This window comes from Saccopteryx bilineata, chromosome 9 (genome assembly GCF_036850765.1).
Source record: "Saccopteryx bilineata isolate mSacBil1 chromosome 9, mSacBil1_pri_phased_curated, whole genome shotgun sequence".
NCBI lineage: Eukaryota > Metazoa > Chordata > Mammalia > Chiroptera > Emballonuridae > Saccopteryx > Saccopteryx bilineata.
The window spans coordinates 72,198,559-72,215,138 of record NC_089498.1 but is presented as its reverse complement, the minus strand read 5'-3'; the positions used below and the strand labels follow the sequence as shown (position 1 = coordinate 72,215,138).

General features: G+C 50.4%; 1 protein-coding gene across 1 annotated transcript in view; it reads right to left on the bottom strand.

The window, feature by feature from the left end:
• Positions 1-10,940, bottom strand: part of COL13A1 (collagen type XIII alpha 1 chain) — an 88,105-nt gene extending 77,165 nt beyond the window's left edge. Inside the window, exons 1-4 of the mRNA XM_066244147.1 lie at positions 10,798-10,940; positions 5,588-5,660; positions 4,577-4,603; positions 1,824-1,859 (exon numbers count right to left, since the gene is read on the bottom strand). Coding sequence (XP_066100244.1) covers positions 1,824-1,859; positions 4,577-4,603; positions 5,588-5,660; positions 10,798-10,940 — 279 coding nt within the window. The remainder of the gene's footprint in view (positions 1-1,823; positions 1,860-4,576; positions 4,604-5,587; positions 5,661-10,797) is intronic.
• Between the last annotated feature and the right edge of the window lie 5,640 nt (positions 10,941-16,580).

Genomic DNA, 16,580 nt, shown 5'->3' with positions numbered 1-16,580 from the left:
GCTATGCACTGTGCAATCTGCCTTGCAGCCTGGTAACTACACTCAGAGTAGAGTTTCCTGCAGCTTACCTGTTAGGAGCAAAGTGTTCGGAGTCTGCCAGTCAGCTTGGGTACAGTACTAAGCTCCATCCCAATTCTGGACTGTCTGCGCCCAACATCCTCATCAATAAAGCAGGATCTTGGAGGGCTACAGTGGAGAAGGTCCCTGGCTCAGGCCCACCCATAGCAAACCCCTGAGAAAGGTTGTTTCCTGAATGTTGTTTTCCTGCTCTACACAGAGAAGGACCCCAGTGACAGCTCCGAGTCAGAGAACTGAAGGAGAGAGGCGGGGCCAGGTAGGGATGCCACCGTGCTGTGGTCTGGGAAGTGTGGGAGGCCTCGTGTGCAGAGGCCTAGGGCTCTGTCTTCCATGTCTTGACAGAGAGCCTTTGGGTGGGCCCTGAGAGCTCCTCACTCTGTGACATGGAACACTCGTCCTGAGCCTCTTAAATGTCCCAAGTCCTAGGCCAAGGTGCTGGAACTTCCCCCTAAGGACCAGACCCTCCTTAGAACCATGATGGCAATGTTGGGGAAGGGAGTAGCATTGTCAGGGTCAAGGGCACAGGTCTGGAGTCAGGTTGACTGGGTTAAAGTTTTTAATCAGCCACTTCCTGACGATGTGACCTTGGGAAAGACACTTAACATCTGCACTTCCATTTTTCCATCTGAGGATGGGGGTGGAAACTGCGCCTATCTCCTACAGTTCTTGTGAGGACCAGGTGAGCGGGCGTGTGGGAGGCTCTCAGCACGGTGCTGCGTGCAGTTAGCACTCTCCGGTGTCAGCTGTGGTCCGGCCGCCTTTCCCCTGAGCACGAGGCTCACACCGGCAAGCCAACTCACACAGGAATGTCCAAGGCCCTCCATCCCGGGAGCTGATGTCATGAGGAAAAGCATGTGAGTGACATGAAATGATGGCATAGAGGCGATCAGGGAGCACCCAGGAGCCAGGGTAAAGGTTGAGGCTGACAGCAGGTGGGGAGTCAGGGGTCAGACACGGTGGTGGTGAGGCCAGTGTACGGCCATCACTGCCTTCGGCTGCCAGCCCATGTCTGTCCTGCCCTTTCTAGCCCCTTAGAGGCTAAAGACCACCAAGAAAACCCCTGGCACTGGGGCTTCAGGCCTAGTGTTGGCCTTCCTATTCCTGAAATATACTCTCTCTCAGACAGTCATATTTCCCTTTCATCATCTTAATTTTTCAGCAGGATATGTTAAATGTTTTCACTCCCAGCCTCCTGGTAAGGATTTGGAAGCACTGACTAGAGCAAGACCGCCTTCCCCATCTTCTAGTCTCTGCCTAGGGGAGGAGCCCAGAAGTCGGCTTCGACCTGTTTCCACAGAGCATTCGGAAGCTGCCTTCTCACCACCTTTTGCTGTCTTGCCAGGGGGTAGCTGCAGGAGCGGCTACCCACCTGAGGGTGAGCTGCCAGCCTGGGGATGCTAAGGGTGGGAGCTCTCCCAATGTCGGAGGGATTCAGGCCTCACCCTGTCCTCCCAGAAGATGATTGGCAAAGAGCTTTACTCATGCTTTTTCTTGGATTTTCCTTTTGCCATGGAAGCTGTCTGGAGAGTAAACCCAAATTGCAAGATCTGAAGGGTTGAAATAAAACTTCCCATCTCCTGGAGAGTCCTTTTCTGAAGTTGACTTAGGCAAGGGAAGGGAGAGGTCCAACCCCCTTTCCCCCCTTCCCTGGCTAGGGCAGGAATACTTCACTACTGTTTGGAAGACAGGCCAGCGTGGAAAAAGCAAGCAATGGCTACCCGAGCAAGTAAAATGCGCAAACTCACCACTCGTCCAGGCATCCCAATGGCACCTTTGTCTCCCTGATGAAGGAGGCAGAGACAATTAGATGTGGCTGGAGCCCCGCTAGCACGTGAAGGGCCCCATGGGAGCTGTGCACTAAGACCTGTTTGCACAGGCAGTTGTATGATGCCCAGGCACTGTGTGAGTAAACTTGCCCGTTCAGCCTCCACAGACTTTTGGCAAGCAGCCACCCTGCTGCTGTCTGTGCTTAATCATGGTGCTGTGGTAACAGCATTAATGTAGGAGTCTGGTCCCCAGCCTGGGCCTCAGTTTCCCTATGTGTTCTACAAGGGGTCTAAGGCTCTTCCTCCCTTAGACTTGAGTTGCCACAATCCATTCCAGCTACAGCCAGAATGTACCACATCCATGTCACGTGCAATTTCAAGGCACAGAGCAGAATGAATGACAGCTCTCATGTGACAAGTGCATCCCTTCCCTAGGTCTGTCTTTGCCAAAGTTGGGGAGCAGTGCTCACACTCCCCGGCTCCTCCTCAGGCTTTCTGTCTGAGAAAGCTACAGACGGACCCTTCCACATCCCTCCTCGCGGCCACCCCAGCACCAACAGGAAGGACCGTGAGCCATGTGGATACAGCCACATCACGAGTCTCAGCCGCTCAGAGGGAAACGCTTTGTTTTGTAGCCAGGGCTTACATCTTCTCACTCTGGAAATCTGCTTATTAAGTTTTGTTCCTCCCCATTTTAGTAGAAAATATTTTTTTGCAATTATACGTATGCAGACATCATAAATTCTGGGGTGGGCCTGGGGTTTTCTAGGAGCCTGGAAAGATGGAAAGCAGTGGGGGCCAAAAATAAGATGGCGCTTGTCCTGCTGTGCAGGCAATAGCTGGGCTTGGAATTCTCCTGAAGAGTGAGGGTATTTCTGGGGTGAGTCCATGTCTGCTGGCCCCACTGAAGCAAAGTCCTCAAGAGGCAATTAGCATCCCAAGATATATGTGGACACACAAGAGAGTAGCAATTGGCGCTGAAATTAGGCTCTTGTGACATGTACCTGGTCAAGACCAAAGGCGTCTTTAGTAGAACGTTCAGCCTTTGCTGTGTGGCAGGGAAGTGGCGTTGGTTGTAAGCTCCCCGAGCACCCGCACCTGGGGCTGCTGGGAGGCTGCCATTAGATGATGTCTCTGGAAATCTTGCTTCCAGTGCCTGGCATCTGGTGAGTCTAGTGTAAATGGCATCCGGGGGTAATAAGCCCAGCAGACAAGTGAATTTTATAAGCATGTTTGTACTTCATACATTTTGCATTTCACAACAAGGGCCCAGCACCAGCAAATCTTTTGTGGGTCACTCCCAGGTCCTCTCATGCGGAAGGTCAGTGGCCTTTTCTGCTGAGGACACCAGGCCCACTGAACGTCAGGTGTGACATCCCCATGGCCCACTCACTCTTGGGCTTTTGAATGATATTGCAGGATGTGTGTTTTGGTTTCTTTTCATTTCTTTTTTAAAACTAATGTTCTTTGCAGTCCTGGCCATAAAACGCTCGGGTCTGGGACAGGCGTGGAGTGGCCAGGGGCTGGAAACTATGTGCAGCAGCCCTGCTCTGTGAATTGCCCCCAAATGCTTTTTAAAGGTGGACGTTGTCAGAAGAAACAAAGTCTGCCCACGTCCCCCTCCCCCCCCAAGTCATCTGATTTTTTTCCCTCCTTGGGTTTCATGGGACCGATTCACTCGTTCTCCTCTGCTTCGGGGCTCGGACTTACTGGGAGAGGTTCCATTTTCATGGCTAACTATTCTCCCACATGCCTTTCATTAAGAAAGTCACTGCTGGACATGAATTCTAGAAGCTATTGGATTAGTCATGAAGTTACAGCATAATTTAAGTCCAAAGAGGAGTAACTGGGGTAAGAGGGATGCAGAGAGGGTCTGGAATGCAGCGGATGTGGCTGTTGGTGCAGGGAGAGAGGGCAACCTGGTGCCAGCCCGGATCTCACTCCACACTCCACCTCGACCTCTTCCCAGGTACAGAATCCTGCCTGACCTCTTCCCCATCCGAGGGACAGCAGTATCCAGTACTCAATATGTAGATGCCCCAGGCTACACCCCACAGAACAATGTCTTTGACAACTTTAAAAATGGTTCTCAGTGTAGCGAGGACCCCAGGAAACAGCAGTATGGAATGGTGTGTGATAACATGGGCATCCAAGAGGCCTACAACTGAAGCTTAGACAGTGGGCAAGGTATTTCACTCCTCTGAGTCCCAGTTTCCTCATCTATAAGATGGGCATAATGATAACCATTTCTCTGAGTCACTGAACAAATCAAATGTCTGAAGAGTGACAGGCACATATTAAGGTCTCAATAAGAGGTGGTTATTACTACTGTTCTACTTTTATTCTAAAGCCCTCATGGTTACTTGGCACAGTCTCTCTAGTTTTCAGAAATGGTAACTGGGAGGAAAACAAAGTTTTTGAGTCTACTCTTATCAGAGGGCATAGGACAAAGTCGGGACAGTGGTTTTAATCTAAGTCGGTGTGCCTCCATTGTAGGAGCATCGATCTGGAAGTCAGGTTCAGTGTGGCAGGGGCCTGCATGCTGTCATCTCTCTGTCTGAGGCCCTGGGAGGGTAACCAGGAGTTTCACCCTCAGCTGGTGGGGTAGAGAAGCTGGACAGGCCTCTCACCCAGATACTGGATGAAAGCCGCCACCCCACCTTGCCAATCCTTGGACTGTGAAAAAACATGGGAGAGAGATGCAGAAGGAGGAAGAAATGAAAGCTACTTACCGGGAGGCCAGGTCTTCCAACAGGACCCTGGAATAAAGGGGAAAGAGTGAAATGTATGCAAGTACGAGTATTATAATACCTGATGTTTCATGCTACCAAACCAGCTCTGTGATCCTGGAGTCACCTGTGCTCTACGAGCCTCTGTTATTTTATGACCAAAAAGAAGGGAGGGCCTTGATCACATTCAAGGGTCACATTCAGCCAGGGCTGACACCTGGGCAGCCTACATTTCCATATATTCCTCCAGAGAGAGAGACATCCTTACTTCTCTCAGTCATCCATTTCAGTCTCACAGTGCCCATAATTAAGAAATTCTCTCTTAAATTTAGTGCAAGAATGGCCAACAGATGTCAGTGTGAGTGTGGACCTCAGTGGATTGAGTAAAGCACGCTATTACAAAGCCTCCTAATCAGCAATGTCTGTCATGGGCATGGGGGATAGGGCAGTGGTGGTCACAAATGTCGTGCCCCTTAAGTGCTTCCTGCTGCTACTTAAAGCCATCCTCCATGGTTGTGTTCTCCGGGCACTGACGCTCCTTGTGCCCACAGGAGCCTGGGTCTTCCCAGGAGTACAGAGTCACCCCAGGGGGACTCGGAGACACAGCCAGAGGACAGCAGGCAGACATTGGGACCAGCTGCCATCTCCCTCCCCCTCACCTCACCTCTGGCCATGGGCCTTCTTTTTTTTTGCAGAAGCAGAGAGAACAGGGCTAGGAGGTGATTCCCACCCTGGCTGGCCTCCCATTTCCTCCTCATCCTGCCTTGCGGTTTTAGCCACAGTTGGAAGATTCAAGACTCTTTGTGTCAGGCTGAAAATGTGGGAAAGCTACTTGGGCTCCACTCTGCATTTGATGGCCCCAGTGGTGGCTAGGTGGGCAACGATTATAAGGAAAGACTCAGGTGCTATCCCTCTCATTTGCTCCTGTACTGCAGAGCCGACAGGAGTGGTGGCACCCTCTCTGGCTGGGAACAGTCCCCGGAGGGAGGCCAGCAGAATCTCTCAAAGTGCTACCTGGCTGGTGAGGGCAGGCCCTCCTGTCAGGCAGGGACCAGAGCTGAGCTGCCAGGGTAGCCCAGCAGCCTGGCTGTGGGGAGAAGTGTATGGGGAGGTCTCAGGAGTGGGGGAGATGAAGAATCTTTTTGGCTTTGTCAAAAAAGGGGAAAAGCAGCCCCATTCCAGCAGGTGGTCCATCAAAGTTTCTTACAGCAGAGTTTATTTTGGAAGATTGATGACAGGAATTGAGATCTGACATCCAAAACATGCCATGATAAATCACCCCCCTACTTTCGGGAATGACATGGTTTTCCTCCCTCTGTGACTGGGCGGGCAGGAGCTGGACAGCACCGTCAGTGTGGGCTCCACGCACCACTTGACATGCATGGAAGAGTAAATCATGTCTTCTCACAGAGTGGGCTGCTCGCTTGCGCAGGTACAGGTCAAGGGGGAAAACTAGGGAAATACCTTCTCCGAGGAAGGGAGGAAACGAGGCTGCTTTCAGTAACCTTGAGAAAGATCTGATGCCGAGGGCTGGGCCCTTTTAACTTCAATCTCCAGCTGCCCCTGCGACCTCTGGGTCTTTTGTTGGGGTATCAAATGCTGTCCTCAAGAAGACACGCTCCTGTTCTCTGGATCTATTACTTCAGGGGCCAGTCTCCTTGAACGCTTCTCAGGTTCTCGAGAAATGACTTGGCTCCCGGCCCCACCCAGGCTTTAGGGCGACGCCAGGGGACGGGCCTGATGTGCTGCCTATAATTTGTGTTGTCTCCTAATCTAACTGGCTGACGTTGCTTTCTTACCAACCACAACCTGCTCAGACACACTTGGCTAGAATGGACCTCCCCACACAGTGGTGTGGACATCACGTCCTCAGGACTAATCCATGCTTAGAGCCGCTCACTGACCTGTTTACTGAATGGGTGAGAGACTAGAACTGAGTAGATTATCTCTTTCTTCTTTTTAATACCTGATGCTTCTTTGACTACAGTTCTTTGGGGGACAAAGGAGCTAGGCTAACAATGGGGCATGCCAGCCTTTCAGATTTAAATTGGGACCTGCTTTGGGGACAGCCATTGTCTGGCCCTGGAGGGGTGCAGAGGTTCATGAAAAGCAAAATGGCGGCCTCCGTTCTGGGCCAACGTTCTGCAGGGACCCTGTGGACTTCTCTGAAGGGTGTCGGGGCTCCTCGGGGAGACAACAGGGCTGCCAGCCCCCCCCACCCAGGGCCCAGTTACCAGCAGGGAGCAAGGCCTTTCAGCTGTGCGAGCCCAGGCTGTGGCTGGAGTTACTTACAGGAGGTCCTGAAAAAGAGAAAAAAAATGCCCGGGTCAGTGTCACTGATGAAAGGATAGTGAGAGAGGAGGGCAATGAAAGTGGAGGGCTGCCTTAGAATCCACGTCCAAGAATTCTTCAGCTGAGGGGTTCCCATCTGGTCTTCAAAGTTTGTACTTTCCTGGCCCACTTTCACCAATATAATCTCTTCTCCTTTTGTTTCATTTCCAAATTTTCATTATTGGATGAGAAATCCAGGGGCCTGGGCACCAGGAGCGGCCCTTGCTTCCAGAACACTCCCCTCCGCGCCTCAGCTTTCACCCTGAGAACGGGCTCCTCGCGAGGCGCCCCAGCTCATGGACACAGTCGCTTTGTGGACATGCGCGGTGAGCACCAACGCACACTGCAAAGTCAACAGTGTATTGGAACCAAAAGCGATCGTGATTATTAGCACGCTTGCTGCCCTCTCCGTGCTCCCATGAAACGCAATGGAAAACAAGCGGGAAGCAGCTGGGGCGGAGGAGGCTTCTCACTGGGTTCCAAGGCCCGATGTCTATCGGCCTGTCCTGGTTTCTGTTAAGCTGTGAGTCAGGCGTTCTGCCCCCGGGTCTCCTGCCCGCTACTCCTTCCTCACCGCCCACCTCTGTGCCCTGGCCCCACCCTCCCTCCCGCCCTTCTCTTCTTTCTTTTTCTCTGCTCTTCTTTTCTTTCTTTTCCTTTCCTCTTCTTTTCTTTTCCTTTCTCCCAGTTGTGTCCACTTGCCCTCCTCCCTCCTGCAGCCTCAGCAATACTATCTCATTACTGACAATGGCCAAGAATTACAAATTCAAATGCTCCACAGAAGGGGGGCAGGAGGATGGGTGAGGAGGGAAATAGAGAAAAGCATCAGAAAGATAGTGAACTAGAAGGCATTTCGGCAGAACATGAGTCATGACCACCCCCCTCCACCCCCACTGGGCTCGTGGGATTCCCAGCTGGGCCCGGTGCGTCTGCCCAGCCCCTGGCAACCTGGCCACGGTAACACAGCTGCTGCTGCAGTTGCTCCTTTTATGCTCGGCCAATAAAGACTCCTTATGTTTCCCCTTGCTCCTCACGTCCCCCTGCCAGCTTCCTTCTCTCCACCTTCATCTGCCAGCTTCTCTGTCCTGGTCCCCATCCAGGAGGAAACAGCCTCTTTCATGCTGGCCCCAGTCAAGTCATCATGTTAAAGGGGAACAAAATGTTTTAAATTAAAAGCAAAAAACATCGAGAGGTGTAGTGACTGGGTGAGGTGGTCCCAGGCAACCCTGAATTCAGGCCAGTGTGCAGGGCTTTGGAACATCGGCAGGGAGAGAGGCTGGGGAGGAGGGTAGCATCTGGGACCTATTAGGCTGAGGGGCAGGGGAATGTCACCCAGAATCTGAAAATATCCCCTGAGGACAGCTTGTCAGAGGGGCCAGCGCAGCTGGAAAGTCCGTGCCTCCTGGCTGGAGGAAGTGTCCTCATGAGAAACAGGCTGGTGACAAAGTTCAGTCCACAGTAATTTTTGGATGCTTTAGCCACATGGAGGACAGATGCCCCATTCCTTGCGGGACTGATGGGGCCCTGGCTCTCAGTGCTGATGGCTCTGGGGGTGTCCCTCATGACGCAGCAGAGCTCAGGCGATGGTCCTGCTTGCTCTTAGCAGTCTCGGCTGCATGGACATCACCAGATGCAGCCGGGCAGCCAGTATTGGATTGGGCACTCAGCTGGGACCCAGGAGAGCCATTTGCTTGGTTCACTTTTAAGTGACAAATTCTACTAAAGATCTGAAGGTTTTTTACATCCACCACCACCATCATCACTGCACACACTTCCATGGTCCTTACTCCATGCCAGGCATGATCCTAAGTGTTTTCCTTTAGAGAGAAGGTTCTAATGTCCATACCTTGCAGGTGAAGAAATTGAGGCACAGAAATGCTGAGTTACTCCCCCAAAGCCCTTCACCACAGTACCTCTCCACCCTCTCTCCACACCTCTCAGTCAAAAAGTAAAAGTAAAAAAAAAAAAAAAAAAAAAAAAAAAAAAAAAAAAAGTAAAAGTAACTCATCACCCCAAATTGCACACAGAGCCTTTCCCTCTTCCCAACCCTCCCGCCTCTTCTCTCTAGACCCAGCCCTCCTATTTCTCTTTCCCATGCTCTTTTTTCTGATGCGAGGGACTTTGGCTCTGCCAAGCTTGTCCAGGCTAGCATCCCCATCTGTCCTAACACAGACTTCAGCAAAGGGAAAGCCTATTTCTCAGTTAATTCTGTAACTTAGGAAGGGGAAGAGAGATAGAGGTGTTATAAAAAAAAAATGTTTACTTTCACAAACATCTCTCCACCCAGTCAGTGATGGTCCCCCTAGAAAATCTTTAGCCCCCTTGGGAAAACCCAGTTGCTGCTCCCCCACCCTAGCTGCTTTCATTAGACTTCTGGATTTCAGAGCAGACCTCCCAAGGCTGTGTTCAATGCCCTGCAGCGCTAAGGGGCCTGGGGAGCCGATGGCTTCGTGAAATGAAGCAGTCCCTTGATGCCACTGGTTGGTCCCCCATGTAAGTCATTGCTCAGTCACATGGCTGTTGACTGACCTGTGTTCCTGGCCATCCACCAAAGGATATAATTATCCCAAGCATCATGAAGTCCCTATTGTACAGATGGGGAAACAGAGGCCCAGGAAGCACAGTGACCATGCAAGGTCGCTGTGTAGGTTGGTGATTGGGATGGAAACAGAACCCTGATCTTCTGACTCCCTAGCCACAGGTCTTCCTAACAATCCACACTGTCTTTTATAGCTGTGAAGTTGACCCTGCAGAAGTACAGCCTACACTTGCCACATCCTGAGGGAGGAGGACCCTGTCCTGTGCCTGCTGCAGCAGGAAGAATCATGAAGACTGTCCAAGTCCCCTGGAGGGAGCAGAGCAGCCTGCAGTGGGTCCCTAGGGAAGGGCAATTGCCCAGGGAACAGAAGTTCTGCCTGGGATCTTCCTCTGTCACCCACCACCTTGCTGAGGACACTATTGTCCTTCCAGGGTTTGGTTGACCTAGTCCTAATAAGGAGCAATATCCCTTTTGAATGGATATATAGAAATGGATTCCTAGAGAAAATCCTGGTGTAGGGTTCTGGGTCATGGCTTTCTTCAACCGTTTTTTTATATATTCATTCATTCATTCATTCATTCACTCACCAAACATTTAGTGATCACCTACCATGTCAGTTTTTGTGCTGAGCTAAAGAAATGAATAGGCACAGTCATTGCCCTTTGCGGAAGGAAAACTTCATTTTTTAAGCACCTAATATTATCCAGGCCTGATGCTAAGCATTAGCAATACAGAGATGAATAACTCATTTCCTCCAGTTGAGATGTCAATGGTTTCCTACGTTAGAAAGCTGGAGAAATTCCAGAGAGGAGAACTAAAACTAACAAAAGAATTTGCAGGGAAAGTTTTGCTGCAGAAAGATTCATTCAGTCAATCAACATTTATGGAGTACCCATTATGCGGCAGGCATAATGCAAAGTACCGTCATTGTAACAGGACATTTAATCCTTACAACCATGAGAAGCTGGCATTATCATCTTCATGTCACAGATGAGAAACGCAAAGCGAATCTTAGAGGGTAAGCAGCCCACCAAAGGTGGTCTCCCTGTTCTAAGTGGCAGTGTCTGGGGTTTTTCTTCTTCTCTCTTTGGTTTAATTTCCATACAGCAGAGCCTGTATTTGAACCAGGTCTCTCTAGCCAAGAAGCTTGTGCTCCCAGCTACAAGTCATGGAGGTCATCGGGGGTGGTCATAAGCTCTTACCCCCTTTGTAAGGCTGGGCTCTGGCCAGACCCTGGATCCAGTCCTGGTCTTGGATAGAAAAGTAAAGAGTGACAGGCTGCACCCAGGCTCAATGTCATCTGAGCTGTCTGACTGCTGGGCTTCCAGCAGCTGGGGTCCTAGCCCTGACCTACCCTTCCTGGTGCTTGCGCCAGGCTGCCGGCAGCTGACCACCTGCCACTGGACTCTGCCACGCGCCGACCCGCCCGCTCTGCCAGGACACATGCTCTGCCTCCAGGCTCTCCTTGGAGCCGGGGCGACCCAAAGTGCCTGTCATGCTCTATCTGCTGGAGCAGGGGTTTCAACCAGAGGAGAGTTTGTCCCCCAGAGAATAGCTGGCGATTTCTAGAGGCATTTTTAATTGTTATAACTTGGATGCTGCTCTGTTCTCTAGTGGGTAGAGAGCCCAGGCATACTGCTAAGCATCCTACAATGCTCAGGTAACTTCCTACAACAAAGCATTATCTGGCCCTGAATATCAATCATGCCGAGGAGAAACCTTGCACTGGACTAAAGAATCAGTCCTGCTTCCGGGTGCCCCGGGTGCTTACAGTCCTACCTATGCCCCTGGGTTGAGGCCCCAGCTCTCACTTGACCCTGTGGTTTGTCAACATTTAGGATCCGATATATATTTTTTAAATAATTTAATTTTTTTAATGGGGTGACATCAATAAATCAGGATACATATATTCAAAGATAACATGTCCAGGTTATCTTGTCATTCAATTATGTTGCATACCCATCACCCAAAGTCAGATTGTCCTCTGTCACCTTCTATCTAGTTTTCTTTGTGCCCCTCCCCCTCCCCCTTTCCCTCTCCCTTTCCCCCCTCCCCCTGTAACCACCACACTCTTATCAATGTCTCTTAGTTTCACTTTTATGTCCCACCTACGTATGGAATAATGCAGTTCCTGGTTTTTTCTGATTTACTTATTTCACTTTGTATCATGTTATCAAGATCCCACCATTTTGCTGTAAGTGATCCGATGTCATCATTTCTTATGGCTGAGTAGTATTCCATAGTGTATATGTGCCACATCTTCTTTATCCAGTCATCTATTGATGGGCTTTTTGGTTGTTTCCATGTCCTGGTCACTGTGAACAATGCTGCAATGAACATGGGGCTGCGTGTGTCTTTACGTATATATGTTTCTGAGTTTTTGGGGTATATACCCAGTAGAGGGATTGCTGGGTCATAAGGTAGTTCTATTTTCAGTTTTTTGAGGAACCACCATACTTTCTTCCATAATGGTTGTACTACTTTACATTCCCACCAACAGTGTATGAGGGTTCCTTTTTCTCCACAGCCTCTCCAAAATTTCTATTCCCTGTCTTATTAATAATAGCTAATCTAACAGGTGTGAGGTGGTATCTCATTGCAGTTTTTATTTGCATTTCTCTAATAACTAAAGAAGATGAGCATCTTTTCATATATCTGTTGGCCATTTGTATTTCTTAGGATCCCATATTTTTATAGGTTAGCCTTTCTTACCTCCACTCAAAACCTTGTTAGGAATAGTCACTCATTTATTGAGCACTTATTCTGTGTCTGACATTATGCAAAGAACTTTATGCACTTGAAGTCATTCAGTCTGCTCAACAACCCAGTGACTTAGCTACTGTTAATGTTATTCTCATTATACAGTTGAGAAAGCTGAAGCCCAGAGAGTTCAAGGCACGTGTCCACGGTTGCAGAGCTCACGCATGGTACTAGAGCCAGACCTGACTGACACCATGGAAGTGTGAGCACAGCTCACCACTGCCTCCCAGGACCACGGGGTCCTGAAGCTTGAGGGAGGCCCACGTAGGAGAAGTAAGGGAGCAACCTCTGCCTTACGGAGAAATGACAAAAGGAAACACGTGCAGCTTCAAAAAACATGGAAAGAAATTCATCAGTGACAGGCGTGATGGCCAGTTCAGGGAGACTGAATGAACTCGGAGGTAGTTTCTGTCCTTTGAGGTCGACATCAAAGGAACAAGGCCTTCTCCCTCACAGCCCTGCGGCAGGAGCACTGACTTTATAAGGCGGTCCAAGGACGATTTCTGGGGCAGACAGTCTGGATCTGGTGCCCCAGGAGCATGTCTGACAAATCATGCTTTTGGCTGACTGAGCACTTCCTTGTCTTAGTGCACTGAGCTTCACTACAATCCAGCTCCCATTTTACAGGTGAGGACACTGAGGCTCAGGAGGGACAGAGCTGGCCTATGGTTCATTGCTGGCAGGAAATCCTGAATCCTAATCTAATGCTCTTTCCAGAGCTTTGAGGGGAGGCAGGAGGCTTTACATGTCTTAGAAGTAACATGCAATTACTCAGGCAGTGGTGTGCTGGAGCCATCTCCTCCTCCAGGCCATGCTCAGTGGCTCCACATTGGCAGCTGGAAGTCTGCCATGGTGGGAGTATTCACACCACAGAAATTGGCCAAAGCTACAAAGCAGCCTTACTCTCATCCCAAGAGTCAACTGTTAACCATTTCCCAGCACACTGCAGCTTAGGTCTGTCCCATAATGATGTCTCTCAGCCACAAGACATCTCCAGACCTTTCCAGCTCGGGCTGATGGAGAGTAACAGGTCCTGAGAGAAATGGACAGCAGTTAAAATCACACACACCACACTCTACTTCTGTGCTCATGGCAGACATTACTAATCAATCATAATTAGTCTACCTCAAATGAGCTTTGACAATGTTTCACAATTCCTTCCAGAACAGCCACTATCAATCAGCAGGAACTGGCACATGAGATGGAACCTATTAGTCATCTAGAAACTAGAGCCATCTGGGGGGTGAGCACAGGGAAGCAAGTAGATAAAGCATGAGGGTTCTTTTTCTGAGTTTTCAGGCCAGGGTCTAGCCTTGAGGGGCAGTAAAGATGGAAGTGGAGAGGCTGTACTCAGGATGCCCCAGACGCACCTCACACCACAGGAGTAGAGACTAGCATCAACTGCAGCTCTCTCCCCTGTCCCCATCCAGCTATCAAACTGGCAGAGGGACTGGGCGGTGTGAACATGGAAGGGACAGGAGCCAGCAAGTTTCTCTCTGGTGTAGTTGATTCCCTGGCCCTGAGAGGTTCCCAGACGACCTACTTCTGACACACCTGGAGCCAGGGGAGGGCAACTCTAGTGGCCCCCTTCCTTTAGATACCATGGAAACGGCTTTCTAGACTGGTGGGGCCTCAGGCCAGCTCCAGCGATACCTGGACCACTCTGCCCTTATCTAACGCCACCCTTCACTCTGGAGACTGTCCCCATCGTATTTGGCGAGTGCCTGGGGACAGGTGGGAGCGGTGGGATGTGAGGAGACTCAGACGCCTTGCTCATCACTTCTGGACATGAAGGGTATGCCTGGGTAGCAGACTGTCTTGGTTGCCTCCCAGAACCCATTTTCCCTTTCTTCTTTCTAAGAGAACCCTGATTTTATTCTGGTCTCAACCCAACCTTCACATAGCCCCATGTCTCTAGGGAAGGAGATCCCAGGCAGGACAGGGTAAGGGTAAGTGCCTGGGGCCAGGAATCCTTGTGAAGATGGCTCTGGTGCTGTCTGTTTGAGCAGGAGAAGGGGAACACCCACAGCTGAGGAGGCTGAGGGACAGGAGTTCCCACTCCAAGAACTACAGTTCCCATCAACCCAGATTCCCTATACCCTATAGCGAGGGAAGCAGCCCCGAGGCTCCAGGAAGTGGCTGCGAGGCTGCCGGACTGGAGGGCTGGAGACCACAGCCAGGGAGGAGACTGGGTCTGGGGGCCTGGCTGTGTGACCACAGGGGCCCTGCCCAAGGGACAGAGACCAACACGCAGCCCTTGGAAGGACGGACAACATCTTAGACTAAAGACAGCCACAGGCTACACCTGTGTCCCCTCCCCAATACCACGATAGCTGCAATCCTAGGAGGCTGAGAGAGAAGGGAATGGTGTCCTGAACCGACTGAGCAGGGAACCTGAAAGGCCACGTATTAGACAGGAAGTGGCGGAGTGACTTTGAGTTATTTTTCTCACCCTCCAGCAGAGGCAGGGGCTTGAAGCAAAGCTGAGCGCAATATTAAGAGGGCAAATAAAACTGCTTCTTTGCTCACAAGCTGTGTCCCCATTATGCTCATTTCACAATATTTATTAGCATGAACATCTGCTCAATCCCAGCCATGTGTGGGCTGCTATTCTGGGGGCTGTCAAAGTCAGACACTGTCCCTATTCTTGGGGGTTTCTCTCCAGCTCAGGAGAAGCCTCCCACTCCTCCAAATATCATTCCCCAAGTGACACCCCTGGCACTCTGTCCATAGGCTTGAGCTTCTGGATAGCTTTTCCCTCAAGCAAAGTTCATTTGCTGGTCACCCCACCTCCTGTCTCCCACTGACCTCCACACTGAGGCCAGGACCCCCAGAGTCCGATTCTGACCCCTGGCTACAGGGCCAAGTATAAAACAGGAAGTGGCTGAGTTAGCTGGGTTACTTTTCTCAGCCTTCGGGTGTCCAGATCAGAGCTGGTTTGCTGTGGGTCTTAGAGCGATGCTGTCCTCTCTCCCTCGGGGCCTCCGCCCACTTGGGTCTGCACTGGGTGCTATGTGGCCTATAGGCCCGAACCACCGACACCAGCCTCTCTGCCTTCTCAAGGCTCTTATTTTACCATTCCTCATTTGATCCATAAAAAACCCTGAAGGGCTAGAGCAGGTATCAGCAGCCCACTTACGGGCAGGGGACTGAGATACCAGTAGGAAGTAGTACCCAGACCCTCCCAACGAACGCCCAGCTCCAGTCTCTCTGCCCACTCCCCACTCTGACCAGCTCCCCACCTGCAGACATGGTCCCAGATACCAAGGACTACACTGAAAGGGGCAAGTGGTTTCAGCGAGACCCTGGACTGAGAGGCCCAGCACTCTAGCCCTGAGCCAGAGTTCACTTTCTTCCCTGGGGTGTCACATAGGTTTCTGCAGAGGACGAGCCTCTGAGGCACCACACCTCTGAGCCCACACCTTCTTCCCGACAGACAGCGGGTCTTGCCACCACATCTGATGCTCATGTGGAGGGCCCTGCTTGGGGTAGCTCAAATGTCACAGCTCTGCTGGCAGGGCCAAGGAGAGGCCAAGGGGCATGGCCCCAGTCAGAACCACAAAGGACCTCCCTTCTCACAGACCTAGCAGTGACCACAGCCTTTGTCGGTAGATCTTGTCTTTACCATGAGGCCTGTACCTCCCAAAAAGGGCCTTTTTTATTTTAAAGTCACATTTTTTGACAACCCAATATGGGGCTGGCATCCCAAGTCTTTTGTCTCATCACTGTCATAAACACTAATATTTATTAAGCACTCAACCAACCACCAACAAGAGCCAAGCATGTTATATATATATCAAAGTATATATTTCAAAGTAGTCCTATAAGGTAACGTTACTATTATTCGCATGGAACAGATGAGGAAACTAAACCAGAGAGGTCAAGTTACTGGCTCATCATTGTACAGCTAGAACCCAGGCATACCCTTAGCCCCAAAACTATGGATTATCTTGCTAAATCCCACAACAACCTCGATGGGCAGGTTCAGTGCTTCTACTCTTCCATTTTACAGATGGGGCTCTTGAGGCACAGAGATGTTAAGTAATTTGTTTAAGGCCACACAGCTGGTAAGTGGCAGAGCCAGAATTTGAAATCAGATACACCCTAAGCTTTCCTTTTTATCCCCTTACATTGATTGCTTCAGCTGTGAAAGCAAGTAAGAGTCAACCAAACTTAGGTGATGGGGTGAGAGGATTAGTCAGTGGTTTTCAACCTTTTTATTCTTGTGGACCAGTGAAAATAGGAGAATTATTTTGGGGATTGCTAAGGCAGAAATCAGCCTGACTATAAGTGAATTCAATTAAGATTATTGGGTCTATTAATCTTCATCCAACATCAGGGTGGTTAACTCATTCATGGACCAGCACGAAATTTCTG